At 38.3% G+C, this 27,349-nt stretch overlaps 1 protein-coding gene across 6 annotated transcripts in view; it reads left to right on the top strand.

Annotated features, from left to right (window-relative positions):
- Window positions 1-3,632, top strand: part of LOC108945758 (uncharacterized) — a 63,003-nt gene extending 59,371 nt beyond the window's left edge. For 5 of the 6 annotated variants that reach the window (XM_070177373.1, XM_070177372.1, XM_070177370.1 and 2 more), the window contains 3 exons: window positions 595-639; window positions 716-790; window positions 3,140-3,632. In XM_070177373.1, coding sequence (XP_070033474.1) covers window positions 595-639; window positions 716-790; window positions 3,140-3,295 — 276 coding nt within the window. In that variant the 3' untranslated portion in view covers window positions 3,296-3,632. The remainder of the gene's footprint in view (window positions 1-594; window positions 640-715; window positions 791-3,139) is intronic. The other variant, XM_070177374.1, reaches the window with a different exon arrangement.
- The last annotated feature ends 23,717 nt before the right edge of the window (window positions 3,633-27,349 follow it).

Here is a 27,349-nt window from a genome sequence, read left to right as displayed (position 1 = left end):
TATTATTCTATACAGATATACTTAAATATTGTGAATTGGGATAGTTACATTATAGGGTTAGCTAGTTTGTTTAGCTTCAAGCATTATGTTCTTTATCCTCTATCAGATGAAAATATGAATGGCTTTCTTTGACAGGAAGCCATCAAAAGCTCTCCTCAAAATTAATTTCTGTCATAAATATTATATTTAAGTTTACATTATTTTTATCAGCCTTTTAGTATGATATAATGACATTTCCAGGAAATAATATTTTACTTATCCTTTGGGTTGGGAACTATGCTAGTACCTCTTACAATGTCAATTTGCCATATGTTTTGTGTATTTCCTTGGAATCTTCTTCAAAAGGAGCTGGTTTTAATCATGAGATCAAGAAAAGTTGACTGTTCAACTTTTCTTGTTTCCTTTTCTTTTAATCTCAAGATAAGCTAATATTTCTATTCCTTCATTGATTATTCTTGAATGTGTTAATGATTTCTTCATGGAATTATGTATATTTCTCTCTTCCGTGTGTGATTCCTTCCACATTCTTCTGCTTTTGAAGAGTAGGTGTGTCGTAACTTAAACACTTAAGTTGACTGGTTAATTTGTTTTCAGGTATTGCTATCCAATGCGGAGCTGGCTAGACTAAGCAAGGATCTAGTATGTAGCTTTTTCCCTATGATATATAGCTGTGACTCATCATTCATCCCGCTGATTAATTCTGTCAATTATGCAGGCAATATTACGATGTGATCTGCCATCCTACATGGTTCCTTTTGCCCCTGATGACTTGATATTTGAGAAACCAGAGGTGAGCCAATATTAATATGAAGTAGCTGTCCCTCTAGAAATCTTGATGCTGCCTATGAGCCTGTTTGGCCAAGCTTATGGGAGGCTAAAAATACTTTTTCTCCCAAAAAGTACTTTTTTAAAAATTTAATCTGTTTGGCCAGTATAGTGAAGTACTTTTGGCCAGCAGCAGTAGAAGCAGTTTTTCTGCTTTTGAGAAGAAGTAGAAAATTCTAGCTTCTTCCAAGAAGTAGAAGCAGAAGTAGAAAATTAATTTATTCAAGACAAAACTATCCTCACCATAAATTTATATTTTCCAAATTATCCCTTACTAATTTATGTTTTTTATTTTCATTTTTGTTTCTAGTTTTTACCATTCTTTTAAAATTATAGATATCATATACATGAATCATATTGTAACTTTCCAAATTCTTTATTGATTTTCTTGTTTTCGATTTTTTTCTTTGTGTAATGTCTTGTAACTTTCTAAATTATCTTCTTCTTTTTTTTACACTAAAGCAAGTTATCTACCTCCTTCTTTGGATTATCAATTCTTTTCCTACAAATAATCATTTATAATTTCTTCTATTATATGCTATTAGTTCCCGAATCTTTAAAACAGTTATCAAATCTAATTTGTGAAAATTACCTACAAATTGATAATAAATTTACAATTGCATTGCATAATCTATCTATATATTATTAAAAGAAGAAGAAAAAACATCAACATTAAGCCAAGTGGCAGCCTCACATTAGGCCACTTGGCAATTTAAGAAAAAGTTAGCAAGGTTAGTTAATAATTAGTTTCTTTTTGAATTTAAATTTAAAAAAAAATTAAATTATACATTATGTGTTGTTAATAATTAGTTACTCTTTTTGAATTTGAATTTAAACATACTTAACTATTTTTTTACGATTTTTTTATATATTTAAAATTATTTCTATTTTACGCTCAATGCCATTTTTCAAGTTTGACACTAAGAATCATCTAGTTACAACTACCATGGCTATACATAATTTCATCCGACGACATTCTTCTACCGATAAGGAATTCAACTATTATGCTAATGAAGACATTACTACAGAGATTGATGAAAGAGATAGACCTTATGATATTCCTTTAGAAATGCAAGACAAGTCTTCTACTAATATGAAGGCGTTGTGTGATAGAAATAGAGATGAAACTATTGAGAAATATTATCATGTGTGAGTGATTTTACTTATTATTTTATTGTGGATTATCAATATATAGAATTTGTGGAATCGACTTCTAATTTATACTGAATGATATATTTTTATTATTCAAATCATCATGTAAAAATAAGTCTATATAATATTATATGCTTTGGTATAAGAACTATATATGTAAAATTGATTTAAATCTTTAATATGTTTGTTTACTTTATGTTTTATATTTTAATTAAATAAAATAAAAAAAATAAAAGTCTCTTACGATAAATATTTAAGTTCATTTTTCTCTTTAAAAGAATTATAAGACCTTGGTACTTTCCTTTTTGGTAATTTAACACTCAAAAGCACTTTTTAGTAAGATTGACCAAACACAATTTGTTTACCAAATGTTGCAAAAAGTACTTAAATGAATTTGCCAAACACAAACTTCTAAAAAAAGTACTTTTTAAAATAAGCAGATTTTGGCAGCTTGGCCAAACGGGCTCTACATTTGGGTGCAACTCAGCAATTCACTTATTATTAAGGTCCTTAGACCTACAGTGTCCATGTTTGTTGATGTCTATAAGCTATTTGAAGTGTTGACTAGAGCGCCAACATCCAACCATCCAAATATGTCTGGTGGCAAATAGTAAAATAATTTTCCTAGAGTGAGGACAGGGCACTTCAGGGAGTTGAACTTCTAAATTTCTCGCATTATACCTGTAACGTACACGTGGTTATTAATTGTGACGTATGTCGTTCTTCTAGTCCAAATTTCTCGTATATTTGTTTTCAGCCTATGGAATATTGCTCTTTCCTTGGAAGAATAAATTTTGACATGCAGTATGTCTATACATTGCTCAAAGATAAATGTTCCTCACAACGAATTTCAAGGTCCGCACAGACAGCAGCTAGAGCAGTCCATACATTTAAAAGCACCTTGTCTATCCCTGCAAGTGTTTGTTGTGTGAGTTTTGATTAGCCTGATGCCTAAACTTGGTGTAAGCTACTTATCTGTTTTCAAGATTAGGTCTATGTCCGAGATAGGTTTTTGCTATGCGTGTGTATATTGTATTGAAGCTTGAAGTTATATAGTTTGGAACAAGCATTAGAAAATCAGTTCAAGAACTTATGAAAAAATAAAGCAAATGCTGATGCATGTATGATTGCTGGCATCTGAAAGTTGAGATTTTGGATACAGGATGGCGGGGAGAAATTTACTAGCCTCTTAACGGCTATTAGTGCTTATGCTGAAGGATTTTCCGCGGATACCATAATTAGAAGAGCTTTGTATTTGTGGAAGAAGCTTGAGAAGCAAAATACATATACGGTGCACCAGAAACTTCTATCAGCCTGATCGGAGACTCTGATGTCCTGAAAACCGATGGTGATACAATTCCTAGTTCTTCTGTTCATAGCTTTTTTTTGGGATTATAGATTATCATTGAAAACCAAAATGAACTAGGTAGGGTATACTGGTCAGAGCACCTCCTTGTAAAATTAACCAGTGAGCATTCTGCATTAGTAATTGGTCTTTTACTGTAACGTGCTTCATATTACTGAAACATGATATGCAGTAGCATTACTGGAATTCGGAATTATTAAGAGAAATCCAAAAAAATTGGATTTCCTTTGTGCCATTTGGATGGATAAAGAAATTCAAGGGAAAATGGAGATTATTATATTTGTCTGCACTGGATTTTGCAACAGAGAACGATGAGAAGACACAATTCTAAATTACTACAGCTTTTTAAAAGAAAAAATCCCTTGAATTTATCACGAATCACGAGATTAACCAGTAAAATTCTTGGTTTTCGGTATGTTTAAACTCTTATAGCGGGATGTATTTCTTTATGTGATTGAGCTTCTCTTTACGCACCCCTTTTAATTTTAATTTGATGTCAAATTAATGTAGGTATGAACGTAATTGTGTTTGATTATCACCTAATTACTTTTTTATTTATAATCTCGTCATCCAAGAAGAAATTTATGTTTCAATGCAATGTAAAGAAATGAAAAGGATGGTCAGGTTCTGCTATTGATAGTCTAAGTCAGGTTTCTAGAGTTTGTTAGGTCGGGATGTGTGCCTTCGCAACAAACATTGTTTCGAGATTTCTCTATTGTTTACCCGTACAGTTGAATTTGTAACGTGGTTTATAGACACGTGAATTAACTTGATCTAAAAATACGAAATTAATAAGAATGAAATCAAGAATGTAAAAATAACTTAAAGAAATACAAGTCTGATGGTATGATAAGCCTTCCCGAAAGCAGTGATATGAACAAAATTAAGAACAAAGAAAGCGAATAATTTTATAACATGAGAGCAAATTATATCCTTTGTGTACAAATGATTTTTCGTGTCATAAAATGGATACCAATTCTCCTATTTATAGCTCTATTGAGGGAGATACGATCCCCAAATCAAGCTCCTCTTGAATGAGAATAAAATCATCATTGATGGCTGCATAACGATTGGCTTTTATTAAAGAGATTCTTTGTAACGACTGCTCATGTCCGATGTCATCCCTTTAAATCTTTGTTATCAGTTCCCATGCCTTCGGAATTCACACAGTACCGATCACATACTTGCATCCGGTGCCAACTATTTGTTGACTCACATATTACCTGTTTTCAGTTCTACGTGTCATCTCGTCATTTGTCCAACTGCCGCTAACTAATTTTACCTCATACAGATAGTCCCCCTACTTTGCGATGACAATACTTTAGTGTTACCGGGAAGTAGATAAAACTTTATTTCTTAGCGGGTAAGTTTCTGAATGGTTTCAGACACTTGAAAGAACGCACGTCTCTTCGCATTTAATGACCCGAACACGTGTTATCCCATGATTTCGCAAAATTTCTCTTCGCATTTAATGACCCGAACACGTGTTATCCCATGATTTCGCAAATATTTTTTTCAGTTTCCAAGGTAATCATGACCACGAATTATACCGCTTATAAACTCCTTCCCTACTCTTCAATTTTACTTTTCACTTTCACAAACTCTTCGTCTTCTTAGAACCCTACTGCAGAATTCATCTTCCTCAGTAAAACTTCTCTTCTCAAATTTCATACCATCATATCTTTTAACACCGTTGTCCTCGGAAACACTAGCCTTCTCTTCGGAGGTGGCCCTAAGAAGAACAAAACAAAAGAGGTTGATTTCGAGTCTGAACCTCCTACCGTGAACTCCATCATACCCCTTCAACTTAATACCCAGTATGACCTTCAAGTCCAGAAAGAACCCACTAACCCCAAAAGTGACAGACACTGGCATGTTCGTAGATACCCTTCTTCCATTCGTCTTCCTACCATCCCTATCGTGAAGGAAGATTGCGAATGAAACAACATTGAAATCTTCGCACCTAGTGAAGTGGAAAGGGTCACTTTTCCAAACCAGGGTTCATGTATGTTTATACATACCCTTTAACTTTGAGATTGGGTCAAGGAATTAACCCAATAATTTTATAATTCTGCCACCGGTATCAAATCTGTCTGGCTCAAGCTAGTCCATCAATATGGCGTACGATGGCTTGCCTCCGAAAATTGTGCTCTGAGACTGGAAAAATCCTAACTTTTGCACACATGACGTAACATCCCGAAAAATTTCGAAGTACTTAAGCGCTATTAAGAAAGTTGATGTGCGCTAATTATATTATGTTGTGTGCAGACGAGGACTATTAATATGATAGATATCAATTGGATATGATAATAAGTGTACGAGGCATATTATAAGTGGTGTGGGGTCTAAGGAGAGCCCCAAGTCTAAGTAAAGTTGGAAATTACTTGATAGACTAAAGTTCCAAATGAGTACGCACAAGACCAAACTTTGGACGAGCATATCTACATATATATATATATATATAAGGAGTTATGTGATGAATAACCTATCAAATGAAAGATCATCGAGTTTAGTTTCTAACGGTTCAAACCGTTCATCATTTGGACACTCATACAAGAAGGTATGACCAAATTACCAAAAGCTGGCAGAAGGTGACACTACCGCGCCGCCCCATGCGGCGCGCCTGTGGGGATTTCCAGAACACTTCAAAATTTCCTTTCTAGGCACATTTTTCATTGCCGCGCCGCACCCCGCGGCGTCCCATGCGCGGCTGTGTAATTTTTGAGTTTTTTGTAACCGACCCTATTTTAATAAATAACCTTTGGGGCTTTATTTGGGACGATTTTCTGGTGAGTCTAGAGAGAAGTGAGAGTGTTATAGAGAGAGGAAGAAGCTCAAGTGCTTTGTTCATCAAGATCTTGTCCAAGCTTTGAAATCCAATAAGGAAATCTCACAAGTTCTTCATCTAAGAGGTAAGATTCCATACCCTAGTTTTTCAATTTCAAATTTGGGTAGAAGATGGTTGATTAGGAGTATGATTCTTGGGTATGAGAGTATTATTTATACATGCATGTACCAATAAGGTTTGTGGGAAGATTGTTGAGCTCAAATGGGTAAAGATTGGGTTGAGGAGTGAAGAAAATCTTGTAGAAGAACCTTGTAGTTAAATTTGCACACCAAGTGTTTGATGAAATGCTCAAATAAGCTGAAACCATGAATATCTTCCTAATTTGTATTTAATTTTGTTATGTCTCAAATAGATTGGGATTGCTAGGATTTTCGGAACGTTGTAGTAATTTAAGGAAAGCTCAAAGTGAGGTATGATGGCTAAACTACTCTCTTAGAATTGAATTCCATGATGTTCCTGTAAGTTTCAAGTATGGTTGTCTCAAGTTCATTATTCTATGTTCCGAGTTGTTCCCAATAAATTCGATTGTCCCGAATAAGCAAAGTGTTGAGAATTATTCATTCAAAACGTGTTCCGAATGTTCCTATCACATTATGTTATCCTTTGGGAATGTGTTCAAGAATGATATGTGTATTAAAATGCTATGTCTTTGAGTCGTGTTTCAAATGAAGGTTATGATGCCAAATTGTGTGAGAAAATATCAATATGCTTAAGACTCTTAATTGCTCATACGTGTACCTAAAGTCTTGATTGGAAATGTCTTATTGTTGATAATCTATAAAGATGGTTGGAAGTGAAATAAGTGAATTAGGGATATAAAGTGTGGCCAACGTGCCAAGGGTGAAAGTTATACTTGTGAATAATGGTGCCAATGAAATGAGATGATGTGAGAAAGATTATGAAGTGAGCTTTGATTCAACACTTTAGAAATTTACTTCGAAAATAGAATTGCCTAAAATCTTATGAACTCAAGTGACGCCCGTATGTGGCTGTTTTAACTAATGCTATGCCTTATAAGTAGTTTCGATGTGTTTTGCGTTCTTACATATTCTTGAGTGAAAATTATGTATTGCCCTTTTTGTGGAAAAGTATTTCAAGAATAAATGATGTGTTACTCGTTTATGATTTTAACTTGTGCTTCGATTGCCAACCATTTTACTCTATTTCTTGGAAAGAAATTCATTGTGTTTAAAGTCTTCATTACTAATGAACTTAAAGTTGTGATTTCCGGAATATTATATATGTTGATATTTATGATGACGATACATGAGAGGGATGAAATGAAAGTGTGGAATATCAAATACGGCCACCGTGCCTTGAATGATGAATCATATGTATGGCCAAGAGAGACAATGAAATAATGATGTTGAAAGTGGTTGAAAGTGCCAATGAGTCTATATACGATATGAAAAGTTATGAGGTAAACGCATTTGTATTGTTATTTCCTTTGTAAACAAATCAAAAAATATTTTTTGGGAGTATCGATAGTCACCGAGGAAGGGTAGGTTGAAATAGGTTAAAATAACCTAACCCCGAAACTACAAGTGCCGGTGTAGGAGTGAATTGTGATTATTCCCCTTATTTGAGATGAGATTGATGTGATAAAATTATTCCCCTTATTTGGGATGAGATTGATGTGATAAAATTATTCCCCTTATTTGGGATGAGATTGATGTGATAAAATTATTCCCCTTAATTGGGATGATGATTGATAGAAAAGGATGATGTCGATCCACACGGCATTGTGGTGAGATGGCCTAGCCGATCGGGTCATGATCGGATACCATGCCGCACACATGGTGGTGATTTTGCTGGAAATTGTAATTGAAATTGTGATTGTGGTTGATGTCTCTAATGAGATGGCCTAGTCGATCGGGTCGTGATCGGACTCCGTACTAAAAGTACGGTGGTATTGGTATTGTGAATATTGGTACTGTGAACGGTGTTATTGGTACTCTGAATATTGGTATTGTGAACAATGGTATATCGGTGCTAAAGATCTCCCAACCAAAAATAATATTATCTTCGTATTTTGGAAATTAATATGTTTTATCTTGGAAATTGGATATCATTGATTGTTGATTGTTATTTCCATGGTTTTCCCTTTTATGTTGGCATTTTATTTTGAAAGAGGACAGTTAGTTTTACATACCAGTACTATTCCATATGTACTAACATCCCTTTTGCCGGGGGCGCTGCATCTTCAATGGATGTAGGTGGTTCATCAGCGGGGCAACTTTGGTCCTCGTTAGCAGTCACTCTCTCTATTCAGCAGGTTTTGGTGAGCCCTACTCTATTCCGGGCCTGATGTCATTTGAGTTGTACATTGTGTTTTAAGGTATAGTTGGGGCCTTGTTGTCGGCACTTCCATACTACTCTTCTGTTGTACTTAGAGGCTCCGTAGACAGGTTGTGGGTAGTAGTCGATGTTGGGAATTGAACTAGAAATGTTGGTATTTGTCAGACATGTTTTTCATTATATCTATAAACCTGTAATATTTTGGAAATTATGAATGAAGCTGCTAATGAAAATGAAATGGGAGTTGTTAATGAAATCTTATTAGTGTTTGATTAATGGAGTACATATCCTCTTTATTCGTGGTTGAATTTGGGTAGAATGAAATCTAACAGTGTAGCTCAGCCGGGTTTACTCGGTTGAACGCCGGTCGCACTCCCCGAGTTTGGGGCATGACAAACTTGGTATCAGAGCCTAAGGTTTTAAAGTGTCTTAGGATGTCTCGGAGTCGTGTATAGTATAGTCCTTCTTATCGGTGTGTTGTCGACCACATCTATAATGAGGAGGCTACTTGGACATTTAGGAATTTCACACTTCTTTGATATTCAAGATCGTGCGATAGAACTCAAGATAGGGAGCTAATTTCCTCATCATGTCTCATTTTCCATATGAGTAACCCACGAGTTCGAGTCAGCGAGGAGGAAATTAAATAACCAGTTGCTAAGGGAAGTGTCCTTGTCCCTATTAATGTTATCGTGCCACTGGATCATGTGGTAAGAGTACCTAAGAAACGAAAGAGGGTTGTTTGTACCAATAAGCCGGGATGTTTGATTGTAAGAAACGCCATTTGGGGACGTGTTAAGTGACTCTTGAAATATGTTATGGTTGTGGAAAGAGGAGACACAAGATGAACAAATTCCCTAGGTTGGGTATATCCATCACGGTATGCTCAGGAGAGTGTTAGGGGTGACAGACTTGGGCAATTTCAAAGGCCCACACAACAAACCGGTATAGAGATTGTTACCCCTGCCATGAAGTCTTGGAGGAAGGATAAGGGGAATATTTTTTTATGTATGCAAAAAAGGTAAATATTAGGTAAGTGGGGCGAGTCAGTTTAACAGACCTCATCCTCATTGTGTGAAATGTAGGAGATGTCATTCAGGGGTATGCCACTATGGTACCAATGTATGTTATGGATGTGGAGTCGAGGGGAATCAATTAAGGTATTGCCGTGTCAATCTAAAATCACCATGTAAGTCACTCCTTAGTACATCATTATGAACACCACATTATTTTTCCTTGTTGTATATGTGCATCCATATTGGAGAGCCCTCATAAACATGGTCTTACATTGAATCACAAAACGTTGCATGTACTTACTTTTTGAATGAGACACATTATTCGTGAATCTACTCTATCACAAATTCGCTTATTTACAACCTCTTGTGGAATTGAGCTCTATAATTATGTCCTTGAATTGAGTTATAACTCTAGGATTAATACTTCCCACTTGCTTTCCTGAATTCTCAACAAGAGACTATACCTGATGAATTTCTTACAGAACCTTTTGAATCGAATGGATAACATCTGCTCACTTGTGCCTATGAACGCACCATCATAATATTTACCTATGTGGTATCAAATATAATGTAAAGCAGCTTAGTGTTGAGATCCTTCTTGAGCCACTTTTTTTTTCTCTCCGGTGTATGTGGCTCCTATGATTGGAACAATCACTTTACTCCTTTATGAATAGTATCATGAATCCTTTTCACTGTCTAATAACAAGAGAGCATATCTCAGCACCTATCATGTGCGTACATGTCAATTGAAAAGGGCCGCTTGTCCGCATAAAGTTTCTGAGAAATTTGAGATTTATCACAAATTTGTCACAAGAAGATCTTGGTGTTTGCCCATCTCAGTATGAATTTCATGTTCACCTAAATCATCTCACAGTAAGTAGCTCACTTTGTACCTAGTATTGTAGTCTTCTATGAAGTGGCCTGGTATTGCAGCCTAAGAGTTATTATGGAAGAAACATGTCTATCTCATAGAAAAGTGTTCATTTTCTCTAACAAATACATGATTTCATCCCAAATATTTAGATGTCCTAGCTATGTGGTTTCACTCGTGAAAGGTTGAAATTAGATGCTTCCAGATTTTGGCACATATCATGAGTAAATTGATTTAAAATACAAGTTCGTCGTATCTCTAGTCCTCTCATATAGGATCAACTATTGGCAAAGGTTAAGTTATGAGAATGATAATAATCTCACAAGTGTTCAACTTTCTTTTTCATCCTCGTAGGCTTGTGGCATAGATTCCTTGTGCTAGTTACTGTTAAGAACATAATGCAACTTCATGTATTTTGAAACCCATATCACATTCAGGGTGCCAGAATATTCTCATTTCGAATTAAATAATTCTTCCCTACACTCAAGTAGGTAACTGATGTCACGTACTTGACTATTCCTCCTTAAGGATTTCTATTGCCAATATACTAGTTAACTCTATGCCTCGTTTGTCAAATCAATGATGTCATCACTATGATTAATCTGGTCAGCGTTATCATTAGTAAGCTTCATGTCTCTTAGGATATATAACCTCATGAAATACTCTGCTGAGGCTCATTGATGGATTCTTGATTAATTACAGCCCAATCTCAAACCTCGTTGTCTCTCTTTGTATTAAATCTATGGGGGGTGAAGGTTCAAACATCTCAAAGAAGAAGCATCATCCCATGATCAAATATATGGGATAGAAAATTTTATCATCATATTCATGCTAGCACATCTTAGAGGAATTGTTAGAGGTCGCCAAAGTTTTAGTTTGGGTGTTCGGCGTAGAGATTTAGAGTTGAAAAAAGTGAACGGGTTATTCTCAATATTTGCTCCATAAAGATGTTATGTGAATTTTTAATAAGGGTAAAGTATGTGTATGTCACGACCCAAACCAATGGGCCGCGACGGGCACCCGGTACCTTACTCAACCGAGTACCAACGTAACGTATCTTTCTTATTATTTCATCATATACACGTGACATACGGGCCTAATAGGCCAACATGATCATTTATAAACTCAAAACATAGGCCTACAAGGCCGTACAATCTTTCACGTACACGACATATGTCTACAAGCCTCTAAGAGTACATAAATGTCATAAAGGTCGGGACAGGGCCCCGCCATACTAATCAGTTGTAACGACCCGACCGGTCGTTTTGAGAGTTATAACCCCGTTTTCCCCATTCCTACTTCTTTTTGTGTTATTCAGCTATATTATGTTATATCGGGTTAGTTGGTTCGAGTCCGGAAGGAACTCGGAGTGAAATGAGACACTTAGTCTCATAATTGAAAATTTTAAGTTAAAAAAGTGGACCGGATATAGACCTACGTGTAAATGACCTTGGATTTGAATTTTGATGATTCCAATAGCTCCGTATGGTAATTTTGGGCTTAGGAGCGTGTCCGAAATATTATTTGGAAGTCCGTAGAGGAATTAGGCTTGGAATGCCGAAAGTTTTATTTTTGAGAAGATTGACCGGGGGTTGACTTTTTGATATCGGGGTCGGAATCCGATTCTGAAAATTGGAATACCTCTGTTATACCATTTAGGACTTGTGTGCAAAATTTGAGGTCAATCGGACGTGATTTGATAGGTTCCGGAGTTGTTTGTAGAAATTAGAAATTTCAATGTTTATTAGGCTTGAATATGGGCGTAATTCATGATTTTAGCGTTGTTTGAGGTGATTTGAGGATTCGACTAATTTCGTATGATGTTTTAGGACTTGTTGGTATATTTGGTTGAGGTCCCGAAGGCCTCGGGTGAGTTTCGGATGGTTAACGGATCAAAAATTGAACTGCAACAACTGCTGCAATTTCCTTCTATTGGAAATTTCTTTTGTCAGAAATCGAGGGCCACGATCGAAGGCCTAGGATCGAGAACCAGGATCAAGGCCAGGATCGAGGACCAGGATCGAGGGCCTGGATCGAGGACCTCGATCGAGGGCCAAGACCGAAGGCCAAGATCGAGGCAGAACCGAGGTTGTCTGGGCAGAATTATAAAAACAGGGACTTCGTCCCATTTGCCATTTTTGACAAATTGAAACTTGAGGAGAGGTGATTTTTGTTAAAGTTTCAAGGAAAACTTGAGGTAAGTCCCTTGTGATCATTTCTACTCCATAATATTGAATTATCATCGAATAATCCGACTAGATTACATGATTTTGAGGTGTAAATTGGAGATTGGAACTTAGAAATTTGGAAATAAGATTTGTAGATTTGAGGGTCGAGTTGAGGTCGGATTTTGGTAAAATTAGTATGGGTAGACTCGTGGTTGAATGGGCTTTCGGATTTTGTAACTTTTGCCGGGTTCCGAGACGTGGGACCCACATGCGATTTTTGAGCCAATTTCGGGTTTTGGTCTAATTTTGTAGTTTTTCTTGTGGAATTCATTCCATTAGCGCGTATTGATGGTACTGTACTGATTTTGAATAGATTCGGAGCATTTGGAGGCCGAGTCCAGAGGCAAGATCATTGCAGGTTAGAGATTTGACCGGTTTGAGGTAAGTAACGATTGTAAATCTAGTCCTGAGGGTATAAAACCCCAGATTTCGTATCATTCTACTATTTTGAAGTGACGCACATGCTAGGTGATGGGCATGTGAGCGTGCACTGTTGGGGATTTGTGACTTGGTCAGTCTCGTAGCAACTGTAAAGTTGCATACTTTATTGAAACCATTTGATACTTATATGTTTTAGAAAGAATTTCTATAAATTGGGCTGAATGCCATGTTTGGGCTTTGCGCCAATGCTGTTTGGACCCTTAGGGGATGTTTCTTACCATCCTCTCATTGTTTTCGATTTGAAAATCTATACTCAGTTATGTTTATACTTGTTCACCGCATAACTCAGTTTTTATGACTCTATTTTGATGCATATAAATGTTTTGGGCCGAATGCCCTGTTTTACTGAAATGCCCGAGTAGCTTGAGATATTTATAACTGAGTGAGGCCGAGGTCCTGATTGGTGAGGATGAGTGTGGATCGGGGTTGCCTACCTGCAGCATACTTATGACTGAGTGACGCTGAGGGCCTGATTGGTGAGGATGAGTGTGGATCGGGGCTGCCCGCCTGCAGCATACTTATGACTGAGTGAGGCCGAGGGCCTGATTGGTGAGGATGAGTGTGGATCGGGGCTGCCCTCCTGCATCATACTTTATTATTATCGCACGTGAGTTGTCCATGCAGATTATAGCGCTTGGGCTGAAGGAGACCCTCCAGAGTCTGTACACACCCCCAGTGAGCGCAGGTACCTACTGAGTGCGAGTGCCGAGTGCCGAGTGCTGAGTGACTGGGAGGCATGAGTGATTGTGAGGTATGCCCGAGTGGCAAGAGTGATTGTGAGGTATGCCCGAGTGGCAAGAGTGATTGTGAGGTATGCCCGAGTGGCACGAGTGACTGTGAGGTTTGCCCGAGGGGCTCATATGAATGATGTTTTGCCCGAGGGGCTGTTTATGACTTCATCATTTTTTCTCACCTTTGAATTGAGCCTTTGTTTGAAAAACTGTTGGAAAAATGTCTTTAAATAATTTTTACTGGAACCGGGTTTAAACAAGATGATTTGATTCAAACACTGATTTTAAAGCATGTTGTACTTTGCTGAGATTTCCTGATATGAACGTTATATGCTTTATTGCTCGTCACTACTGCTCAGTCTTTATTTATTGTTGTTACTTACTGAGTTGGCGTACTCACGTTACTCCCTGCACCTTGTGTGCAGATTCAGGTGTAGCTAGACACGGTAGTGGTTATTGAGTTTTCTGGTTGCAGATTTTCTTGGAGATAGCAAGGTAGCTGTTTGGCGATTGCAGCCCCTTCTCTTCTCCCTCCTATCTTCCTCTAGTTGTATTTAGCCATTTTCCGGGCTGAGTTAGCCTTGATATTGTTAGACAAATTGTAGTATATGCTCATGACTAGTGACACACCGATGTTGGGCTTTTCTTTTTCGCACTTCTATTTTTCTTTAATTTGAACTCTTTAAATGGAGGTTTTATGTTAAATAACCTTGAAATTATCTTTGAAATGAAAATATCAGTTTGTTTTGGAAATGAGTCGGCTTGCCTAGTTCCATGATAGGCACCATCACGACAGATGTTAGTTTGGGTCGTGACAGATTGGTATCAGAGCCTAGGTTACATAGGTCTCACGAGTCATGAGCGGGTTTAGTAGAGTCTTGCGGATCGGTACAGAGACGTCTGTACTTTTCTTCGATAGTATGCAAAACCTTTAGGAAACTTCACATTCTTGTATTCTATCATGCGAAAATGATTCATCTTGATACATAAATCTTTGAATTCCTTCCACGCATCTCGTATGCGCACATGAGCGCTCGGTATCAGTTGTGCATCGCCGGCTTGTGATTCTATGAACAAGGTTGAGATGTGTATTCTGTGTTATGGTGGTGGGCCAGTCTGGAGGACTTGAGGCCATGGTTAGACCGCAGCTTAGGCTCGGTAGCTTCAGTTGTAACCTATACATTTAGACTCATATGTCCGATAATGTCCCTACGAGTTGAATTGTGGCTCGATGAGCAGTGGAATGGCTTTGTGGTGAGTATGACGTAACTGCTGGAAGTGTTAAGACTATGTGAATGTGACGAGAAGTGTTTTCTTTGAATGTAAAGGAAGGCCATTGGGTGCTTGGATTTTTGTTTTGATGCGACGTACCGTCTCGAGTGTGAATGTTTTGAAGGATCTTTCACGTTGTTAAATTTTGGGGCACATTGAATTCTCATGTCTGTTAGTGAGTTTGAACTCAAGAAGAGTAAGTGGTTGTGTAGTAATGGTGGTTGCGAATGGGTATTTTGATGTTGATGGCTCGGGAAAGATAATCTTTGAAGAGACTTAGAGTCGGTAACATTTTATTGGTTCAGGTACGACAGAAATACATTTTGATTTGATACAGCAGTTGGGTAGCAAAGTATGAGGGAAGACATGGCGGGAAGTGTTCGCGGTGGTTGAAGTACTAGCAGGTCAAGTAGGAGAAGCATAGGTTGAGAAGTTTCTTAAAGGAGATGGTTTAACCGAAGTAAGAGTGGCAGATTAGCATATGAATTCACTAGTAGGGTAGTCATGCGCCTTGAGAAAGTGTAGAATGGTTTGGAATCGTGTTAGTATGTGAATCGGCCTGCAGACTCTATTTGGAGTGATGGTTAGTGTACAAAGGAAAAATTGAATATGGCAGAAAGGAGTGTGTTTGAAATGAATAGAGGCGTGGAGATCTGATTATCGTGTCAGGTGCAATATGACTTGAGTTCGGAAGGTATTGTTGACGTACAGTTGATGTCAATAGGGAAAGTGCAGACTTATATAAATGGTGGGCGAGCATGAACTCAGGGGAATTTACGAATTTCGTGGTTGTTGCACTCAGTGCAGTGTCATTGGAAGTTGTCGGTAAGGAATTCCACATGTGGGTTATCTCCTGTGTGCAGCTAGCGGTGGCGTGATGTTGATGAAGCTTTGCGAGGAATATTACCTGCTACCCGGTAGGAGGTCGCGTGTGTAATTTTGGCTGGAGATTCAGAATGTTCATGAAAGGCTTAATAAAAGACTTCGAGAAGTCTGGCAGGTTAACGGTGCGAGACCTTGGTAATTGAGAAGGAGAAATCCTTACGGGTTCTAATTTTATATAATTGCAGCATAAGGCTAAATGGGGGAGTCTGCTATCGATGAGTTGATTGCATGATTATGTGTCGTATTAGTTTCGGTTCGGGGTATACCGGTGAATCAGTTATGACTTGCAGAGGTCGAGATCGAGGATAACTCGGGTAAAGGAATTTTTGGACACAAGTTGTATTACACTTTATGGTTATAGGAGGACCATAAAAATAATTGGGTATTTATTTACAGAGAATGTAGTGTACATGGAGCAGAAATTTGCTCGGTTGCGTAGGAGTGAGGATTACTCTTTATTCCCTTGGGTGTTGATGTGCTAATGGGGCACATGTCGTTTCTGTCCATTTGGTCGGTTAATTCGAGAATGGTTACAATGGATTCAAGATTTATAAATATGGCTAGAAAACTGGGAGTCACATTGAACAGTGTTGAGACTCGTTGCATCTCATATCATTGCGAATTATGCATTTCAGTATCAAGAAGGTGAAGGAAACGGTTTTAGGTTCCTGTAAAGTCTCTTCGGAGTAAAAAAGGGGTATTCGGCGGCTTATAAGCCTTAGGGCAGTGTGATTCTATGCTAAAGTTCGCGGGGCAAGTTTTAGTTAAGGATAGTAGTGTTCTAACAAGGAAATAAAATAGCAATTTGAAGGCAATTTGGGAAGGACTTGGGGAAATATGACAGCTTGGTAGTAGGTAGGGTTAGCACAGTAATGGGTATGATCGGTTCTTTGGGTACTTATGATGTGGCTAGTATCTACAGGTGTTTCGTGGCAATGCTCTCGAATTTGGCAACTTGTGTGGCTTGGTGGAGTTAGAGGAGTTCGGTTCAGGTAGCTTGGTTATGTGCGAATATTTTTCAAAGTGTTCAGGATGGGTTCTACCATGGTTTAAACCGGATAATTTCTACCGATGTACGGAGCGTGTTGTGTGTTATGATTTTCTCCTAGAAAGAAGCAAGAAAGAGGTTTCTGACTAATAAGGTATGTAATTGCTAGTGACTCAAAGTTGATAATGGAATTCCTATGTTTGTCACATGATGGCATAATAGATGTGGTGTGTTGTGCGGGAATAGGATTTACATGTACCAGGTCACAGTTCAGTTTTGAAGGAGAGGACATAAATTCTTAGGCAGCATGAACAGTTTCCGATGACTAGGTAAATGATATTACTTTCTGGTATAGCTTGATGAGAGTGTACATTTCAGAAGGGGCAGTGTGTTTTGATTTATGGGTACTTCGCTGGTATTGCGGCACTCTCCTGGTTGATCGATTGTTGATATTCAAATTTTTGCCAGGAGGCACGGGAGAAGTTTCAAAGTATTTCTCGTGGGAGGATTGTGTATGAGAGAGGTGTTAGGCATTCGGGCAGTGGAGGTGGAATCAAATAGGGTGATTCATGTGATCTATGGAATTGAAGATTGGGAGTTCTCATGAGCAGATTGTTTCATGGTGGTGGACCGTGAAGTTGTGGCCGGAGCTAGCCAGATGATAGAAGGTGTTATGATTTCGTCATTGTGGACTTTCGGAGGTTGTTTATCTATTGGTGGCTGACCATAGTTGATTCGGGGCCCATTGGTAGGCCCAATTAGGATGCGTATTCTACACTAAGCCGGATTGATTGGCTCCATACTGCTATTGTTGAAGGATGTGCCATTCGGTTGATGTGAAGCTTAATCGTGCTCTGAAATGATCGGTGAGTTACTCTTCTATGCTACGAGGAGTTGGGATTCGTAGTTATATGCACATATGGTGTGGTTCTATTGTGGCCTTATAGCGGAATTTGAGCGAGAATAGTATTGGATATTGCTTAGTTGATGACGTATTGGTCGTGTTCTTTCGGGTTTTATGTGGCATGGTATCGTTTGCTTCTCTATGGTTATGGTAATGCACTTTGGGTACTTGATGTCGAATTGCGCATGGTTATTGATTTTTTTTGCAGGGTGACTTGAGGTGTTTTATATGGACCAGTATTTGGATAGGGTCGCGTATTGCAGTAGAGTTATGTGGAAATATGATCCCTTGTGTAAGATTTGTATGTTATGGTTCTGCGGTGTGTGATGGGTTCTTAACATTGCATCGGGGTGGTACTCGTCGAGCTTGCGAAACGGTTCTCCTGTTTGGGTCATTATTACGATTGGGTATATTTGGAATGCTACTATCTGGTGCACTGATTGCACGAGTTGTGGCTTTAAATTGTATTGATGTGTCATGTCACTAGAGTGGTCGTGTTGGAGGAGATGAGGTCATTGGGCCTAGAATGGATGCTATCAGATTTGATTATGGTATAATTAGGAGGATAATATCGGAAGTCGGCTTTGAAATTGGCTATAGTTCTTGTAGAAGGAACGAGAGCTCCATGTCCTGATGGTCTAATGAATGGTTATGAATTCGGTATGTTTCTTTCATCATCGGCATTGTACGAAGGTTTTAGAACGAGGGTTTGTTTGATATGAGGTTTATTACTAGCATTGGATTGATTTGAGTCGATACTGTGATTTGAAATCATTGCTTCGAGCATTCGAGCTATGCGGTATTTGAATTTGAGTATTTGAGTTATGGTTACAGCTTTTGGTACAGATTGTTCAGAATTATACGGTATGTAGATGCAAACTTCTCATCTTATAGGAAATTTCGGATATTGGAAATTTGATTCGAACGCTTCTGGGCTAGGTTGAATTGAGAAATTTCAGTTATGCTGTGCTATCGGACCTGTATAGGATAGGGTGACGTGGGATCACCCCCGGGTATGTGCATGTGAAAGCTACACAGCGATTTGATGGCTTTTGGAACAACTCTAGGCACGTCGAGGACGAACGTATGTTTAAGAGGGGGAGGATGTAATGACCCGACCGGTCGTTTCGAGAGTTATAACCCCATTTTCCCCATTCCTACTTCTTTTTGTGTTATTCAGCTATATTATGTTATATCGGGTTAGTTGGTTCTAGTCCGGAAGGAACTCGGAGTGAAATGAGACACTTAGTCTCATAATTGAAAATTTGAAGTTAGAAAAGTGGACCGGATATGGACCTATGTGTAAACGACCTCGGAAATGAATTTTGATGATTCCAATAGCTCCGTATGGTGATTTTGGGCTTAGGAACGTGTCCGAAATATTATTTGGAAGTCCGTAGAGAAATTAGGCTTGAAATGCCGAAAGTTTTATTTTTGAGAAGTTTGATCGGGGGGTTGACTTTTTGATATCGGGATCGGAATCTGATTCTGAAAATTGGAATACCTCTGTTATGTCATTTAGGACTTGTGTGCAAAATTTAAGATCAATCGGACGTGATTTGATAGGTTCCGGAGTTGTTTGTAGAAATTAGAAATTTCAAAGTTCATTAGACTTGAATTGGGGCGTAATTCATGGTTTTAGCGTTGTTTGAGGTGATTTGAGGATTCGACTAAGTTCGTATGATGTTTTAGGACTTTTGGTATATTTGGTTGAGGTACCGAAGGCCTCGGGTGAGTTTTGGATGGTTAACAGATCAAAAATTGAACTGCAACAGCTGCTGCAATTTCCTTCTTTTGGAAATTTCTTCTGTCAGAAATCGAGGGCCACGATCGAAGCCATGATTGAAGGCCTAGGATCGAGAACCAGGATCGAAGGCCTAGGATTGAGAACCAGGATCGAGGGCCAGGATCGAGGACCAGGATTGAGGGCCAGGATCGAGGACCAGGATCGAGGGCCAGGGTCGAGGACCTCGATCGAGGGCCAAGATCGAGGCAGAACCGAGGTTGTCTGGGCAGAATTATAAAAACAGGGACTTCGTCCCATTTGCCATTTTTGACAAATTGAAACTTGAGGAGAGGTGATTTTTGTTAAAGTTTCAAGGAAAACTTGAGGTAAGTCCCTTGTGATCATTTCTACTCCATAATATTGAATTATCATCGAATAATCCGACTAGATTACATGATTTTGAGGTGTAAATCGGAGATTGGAACTTAGAAATTTGGAAATAAGATTTGTAGATTTGAGGGTCGAGTTGAGGTCGGATTTTGGTAAAATTGGTATGGGTAGACTCGTGGTTGAATGGGCTTTCGGATTTTATAACTTTTGTCGGGTTCCGAGACATGGGTCCCACAGGCGATTTTTGAGCCAATTTCGGGTTTTGGTCTAATTTTGTAGTTTTTCTTGTGGAATTCATTCCATTAGCGCGTATTGATGGTATTGTACTGATTTTGAATAGATTCGGAGCGTTTGGAGGCCGAGTCCAGAGGCAAGATCATTGCGGGTTAGAGATTTGACCGGTTTGAGGTAAGTAACGATTGTAAATCTAGTCCTGAGGGTATGAAACCCCAAATTTCGTATCATTCTACTATTTTTAAGTGACGCACATGTTAGGTGACGGGTGTGTGAGCGTGCACTGTTAGAGATTTGTGACTTGGTCCGTCCCGTAGCAACTGTAAAGTTGCATACTTTGTTGAAACCATTTGATACTTATATGTTTTAGAAAGAATTTTTGTAAATTATGGTGAATGCCATGTTTGGGCTTTGCGCCAATGCTGTTTGGACCCTTAGGGGCTGTTTCTTACCATCCTCTCATTGTTTTCGATTTGGAAATCTATACGCAGTCATGTTTATACTTGTTTACCATATAACTCAGTTTTTATGACTCTATTTTGATGCATATAAATATTTTGGGCCGAATGCCCTATTTTACTGAAATGCCCGAGTGGCTTGAGATATTTATAACTGAGTGAGGCCGAGGGCCTGGTTAGTGAGGATGAGTGTGGATCGGGGCTGCCCACCTACAGCATACTTATGACTGAGTGAGGCCGAGGGCCTGATTGGTAAGGATGAGTGTGGATCGGGGCTACCCGCCTGCAGCATACTTATGACTGAGTGAGGCCGAGGGCCTGATTGGTGAAGATGAGTGTGGATCGGGGCAGCCCTCCTGTAGCATACTTTATTATTATCGCACGTGAGTTGTCCGTGCAGATTATAGCACTTGTGCTGAAGGAGCCCCTCCGGAGTATGTACACACCCCCAGTGAGCGCGTGTACCTACTGAGTGCCGAGTGTTGAGTGATTGGGAGGCACGAGTGATTGTGAGGTATGCCCGAGTAGCAAAAGTGATTGTGAGGTATGCCCGAGTGGCAAGAGTGAATGTGAGGTATGCCCGAGTGGCACGAGTGACTGTGAGGTTTGGCCGAGGGGCTGTATATGAATGATGTTTTTCCCGAGGGGCTGTTTATGACTTCATCATTTTTGCTCACCTTTGCATTGAGCCTTCGTTTGAAAAACTGTTGGAAAAATGTCTTTAAATGATTTTTACGGGAACCGGGTTTAAACAAGATGATTTGATTCAAACACTGATTTTAAAGCATGTTGTACTTTACTGAGATTTCCTGATATGAACATTATATGCTTTATTGCTCGTCACTACTGCTCAGTCTTTATTTATTATTGTTACTTACTGAGTTGACGTTCTCACGTTACTCCCTACACCTTGTGTGCAGATTCAGGTGTAGCTGGACACGGTAGCTATTATTGAGTGTTCTGGTTGCAGATTTTCTTGGAGATAGCAAGGTAGCTGTTTGGCGATCGCAGCCCATGCTCTTCTCCCTCTTATGTTCCTCTAGTTGTATTTAGGTATTTTCCGGGTTGAGTTAGCCTTGATATTGTTAGACAGATTGTAGTATATGCTCATGACTAGTGACACCTCGATGTCGGGCTTTTCTTTTCCGCACTTCTGTTTTTCTTTAATTTGAACTCTTTAAATGGAGGTTTTATGTTAAATAACCTTGAAATTATCTTTGAAATGAAAATATCGGTTTGTTTTGGAAATGAGTCGGCTTGCCTAGTTCCAGGATAGCCGCCATCACGACAGATGTTAGTTCGGGTCGTGACATCAGTACATGTCCTAATCATACTGACCACATAAGCAACTCCGTAACAAATAGAGTGCATCAACATCTTTTGTTAAGCTAATCGCCTACTTAGAGGATTCTCGACCTGTCATCGAGACCTGCGGGCATGAAACGCAGCGTCCCCAGGCAAAAGTGACGTCAGTACAAATAATGTACCGACTATGTAAGGAATGAAAATCAGTAAATAATAGACATGAGAGAAACATAGAGTAAAAGACTCGACATGTACGTCTGCACAACTCTGTGAATCATTTCATTTTTATAATGTCATGCATATGCGTATAAATGTCATACCATGCATTAGTATATGCGTTCATAACATCATCAAGCCTCTGAGGGCATCCCATCATATCATTTCGGCCACTGTGGGCAAATCATCAACGTATACCAGCTGATCAGGTGGTGGTGCGTATATAACGTCATAACCTTTTCCCCTATTCCATATATATATAATATACATATATACGCGTATATAACACCATCTGGTCATGGATCAATGTATATGTATAAATTCATGAAATGCATAAGAAATACGTTAATAATATTTTCTCGGAATGTCATAAAAATAATATGCCTTAAGAAATACGTTAATAAGATTTTCTCGGAATGTCATAAAAATAATATGCCTGTCGGATAAATTTTACCAAATACGTATTTTTCTAAGACCCATGAACAGAAGATATAATAATAATTCACATGGGGAATCAAGAATATAGACACTCCTAATATTTCTATGAATAGAGTCGTTTATGAAAACTGTGCGTTTGCTCGTTTCTTTCAGTATCATTTGGGTCATGCCAAAAAGAAAGAAGGGATAGCCTTAACATACCTGAACCGATTCTCTTTTGCGAAAACACGTAACGGTGGATCGAAGTAGGGTAAAATCCGTATGACATTCTTGAGAAAGATTGTACCGTGCTCCCTTAGAGTTTGTAATTCACGTTGCAATAACTTTGTAAAGGTTCACATGAATTCTTTGTAAAGCTTTGTAATTCATGTTGCAATAGCTCTCTGTGGAGTCATCACCTTAATGCAAATATTTTCCATTCTCTTTAATGATGTAGGGAGTTATTTTTCTCTTTGAAGGATTCATTTCGACCAGCCACTCTTTTGTTCTTGATCTTTGGATATTAGGAAATGAAATATAACACTAGTGTGGGAAAGCTTTTATAGTGGGTGTGGGCCACTTATTTGATGAGTAATGTCACATAATCTACTAATGTTTTGCCACCTTTCAAGTATTATATAAGAGTCACCATGTTAGATTAATGGATTGCCACATTTTTTGTAGTTCAAACTTTATCCACAATCACCATTATTTAGTCACTAATCTTATGATTAATTTGATAATTTCCCACTATCCAATAATTAACCAATTACCTACATAATTAAAAATTATCCCAAATTACATAAAATACTACTTATTTTAACATATCTTATACACTTTACTATCATGGCCATGTGGTACCTTGTATGGTACTAGTCCAAAAATATCGGATATTTTAGCTCGGACCGTATTTTATCCCAAATTGCCAAACTTTGATGAAATTTTAACGTACGAAAAAAATGCGGGATGTAACATCTCATTTCCGAGCTTATATCAATTTGCTTATGGCGTACTTCCACGTATGAAAATATGGGGTGTAACATTATTCCCCTCTTTGGAACATTCGTCCTCGAATGTTGACTGATGCACTTATCGTTCTTATGACCGGATAACTCTTATGAATACTTTAATACTCTCCTTGCCATCTAGGCAATTGTTCTATGAATAAATCCAATGTCCAAGGTATTCCCTCCTTTAGTCCTCTTCCTCTCACCATAACTTGTGATCGGAATCCTTCCAATCTCATAACTGTTGCTACCTTCTCTCATGCAGCTTGTACGACTCTGACCTTATAAATGTGCCTATGCGACTCTTCTCTCCTTTTTCCTCACGCTTTTAGCCGATCTCTAGGCCTCACTTTGTAAACATATATAGAGCTTGATAAAATGTCCCTCTCAGCATCTGTAGGTATACTGAAGTTCTTCGCTCGGTACTTTGTGGAACTTACGAGTATTGTTATACCTTATTTTATAGATCCGCTTATCCATTCGTATGACTTTACTGCATCTAGGTAAGTCTTATTATACCATAACTCTTACTTCGATTCATTGTTACTGAGGTCTGCTACCGAACTCCAAGTTACTTTCGTTACTTATCCCATATGTATAAATCTAAGTCCTTTAATGCCTCCTCATTACTTGTTCATATTAAGAATGACGGCCTAATCTCACCTCATACCTTGTGACTTTTGTCCGTCCACTGTTGATTCACCTTAATGTTGATCTATCATCTACCACTGATGACTTGATCTCTTATGTAACACTGCCGCTAGGGCTCACGTCTCATCAGGGACATCTTGAGTAATTAGATTGATCCACCTAGGGGAGATACTATACTTCCATAACCGTATTTTTTAGCATTCCAATGTGACTCACTTTACATGGGTATTTTAATCCCGTACAATTTATGAAATCCTCTTCAAGTTATTACTTAATCGAAGGACCAAACGTCATCCGTTATCTATCACAATTATACCTTTATTCTATTACCAGGGCAACATTCCATCTCTTCTAAACGCTATTAGTATTAGACTCCTTTGAGTTCATTCCGTCTATACTGAACATCCTATAACTTAGAGAAACCATAAACTCTCTTGTTTTCATGGGCTTAATCCCGAAGACTTATCCATTTTCGTCACCTTCTCACTTGCCCTTTTCTTATCCTTACTCTTGTCTTTCTAAAACCTTGTCGCTCTACCATACTTTATCAAGCGATTTACACATATCCATTTACACTACTCGTAACCTTCCTTCAACTTGCTTTCACCATAGATTTCCTTGTGTCATTCTAGAACATCAAGCAAGACATTGCATCATTTCTAACTCTTCTTTACTCTTTTAACTAGATTTATCGATACCTAAAAACCATAGGTTAAAAGATATGCCACTGACTATGCCGCTATTATTCCTGGATACTGAATCCCAGCACTTCTAGCCTTCTATCTGAAGTTATAGATTATTCACAACCTTCTGCACCTGAGTATCTCGTACGTTGTTCACCTTTAACTTACTTACCTTAAAATCTCACATCACATCTTCTATTTCTTTCATGACCTTCCTTCCATATCGGTATAATTCACATCCACAACTTGAAGCTCTATTATAATACTTGCACCTTTGGTGCATACACAATCCGGTGAGAGCTTCATACCGACTTCTTATAAGGTTGGTACTTCTTCTAACTGGCTTCCTTATAGAGCTATTATAGAATATGGTTGTTGCATTATCTCTCTTGCACCTCTGATATTAAGTGTGATTCTGCCATGTTCTTAAGCACAATTTCTATAATTTTCTGGGTCCAATAATCAGACTCCTGATTTACTTCGTTGTTGTAATTCTTTAGTTTCCTCCTCCTTCTGATCAACCTTTATGTAGGCTTAAGCTATCTTTCGATCTGCGGCTCATGGCAATAGTTATTACTTTAGCCCTTTATGGACGCTATGGAATATCCATGATACAATCTTATAACAATTCAATCTTTTGTCTATGACCTGGGCTCAATTCTTTCTTTTAACCTATACCAGAATCTTCTACGGCTGTATGATTGTCAACATATATGCTGCATGGATAATACTCTGAAATCTTAGGTACATTCATTATGTAATTAGCTCTGGATCATTGATCGAATAATTCCTTTCATTCCTTCTCAACTTTCTTTAAATGCAAGCAATTGCTTTTCCTGGTCGTTCTGTCTCCTTGTTGTGTGCATACTTGGCTTATTTTAGTGCCCACACATATTGGAATTCCATACAACCCATATGATCTTGAATATCACCTTTTGATTTTGATATATATATATATATATATATATATATATATATATATATTTTTTTTTTCTTCCCGTTCATTAGCCACCATAGGTGCCAGCTGCTGATGGAGTGCATACAATGTTGTTGTGAGACTGTTGTTATAAGATCACTTCCTCTTTAGGTCACTGAGCTTAGGTCAAAGCCTTCTTCCTTACTTCATCATCTAGGTTTTCATTGTAGTACTTAGGGAGGACCCTCTAATTCTTGCAAAGTTGTGAGCTTATTATGGACCTTTTGATGTCCTTCCTTGCTTATAATTATTTGTAGTTACTTACCTCCACGCCCTTGTGCTTGTAGGGTTTCTTGTGAACTGATATTTTGACTGTCTTCCCAGTGGCACTCTCTTTTATTCCCGTAACATTCATACGATACCTTTAACTATCCCGACTCCTATATGAATATATTTCGAGTAGTACAATGACATTACTGCGAGACTGAATTTACTATATTGGGTTTTACTATGTTTATCTTGCACGATCTGCTGATTCGTCTGTAACCTCCTGTCTATCCATAACTATGCTCTTCCTGAATCAACTACTAACTACTCATTGGCCCATTCTCATATCAATATTCCGCGTAATCTCTCTTGGGTTATTTCTTTTGTTTAACTTACCTCTTGCACTGACTCCTTATTTATCAATAACATTCCGGGCATGAACCCTTACTTCCTTTCCTTGACGTCGTGCTTGCATAATATTCTGGAATTGTAGCATGTCTGTAGGATTTGGATAAGTGCAATCTCACTCCTTTTCTCATTTGTTTTTTTTGGGCATTCTTCCCTTACCATTCTATAATTACTAGAACCACTTAATTCTGACTTAATACCACATCACTCCATATTCCCCCTTTAGGGGAGCACTAAGATTTAGTGTTTAGATGATCTACGTATAAATGTTTTACCTTCTCATATGTGGCATAGTTTCATATCATCGATGATCTTTACTCACCTCGCGGTAATCCTTCTGTACCAAGGATAACAAAATTCCTCGCTCGCGAGGGTGACACTTAGTGTAACTGGCACATATAGACCCTTAAGCTTAACTTTACTCACCTTGCTTACTTTGGGGAAGCGTCTTCCTGAATGACCTTTAAAGGGTATTCTTCTGTCCTCCATTCTATTATCACCGGGATGCAATCTCTGAAATTCTCATGATGCCGACTACTACTCAGTCCCTAGTTCATGCTTAGTTTATGTTGTTCATCAGTCCATGCTAATTTCTTATTACTCTGGGGTCTAACTTTTTCTTTTGGTAGTCGCGTTGGAGTCACGAACTTATTTCTCGAAATGAAGATATGACTTTATGGCCTATACTCTTTTGTTGTCTCAAGGCCTATCACCTCTCGTATTTTCCTTCACTTGAGTATAGACTCAGTAATACTGTCATCTTTTTGATCTACCGTTGTCGTCCATGTATCACATCTTACTCATAATGCTTCATTAATTATCTTCTTATTTCCCGCTAACATTTAT

This window comes from Nicotiana tomentosiformis, chromosome 6, assembly GCF_000390325.3.
Source record: "Nicotiana tomentosiformis chromosome 6, ASM39032v3, whole genome shotgun sequence".
In the NCBI taxonomy this organism is placed as follows: domain Eukaryota; kingdom Viridiplantae; phylum Streptophyta; class Magnoliopsida; order Solanales; family Solanaceae; genus Nicotiana; species Nicotiana tomentosiformis.
Note: the sequence above shows the minus strand (reverse complement) of the source record. Positions and strands in the feature narration are given on the sequence as shown.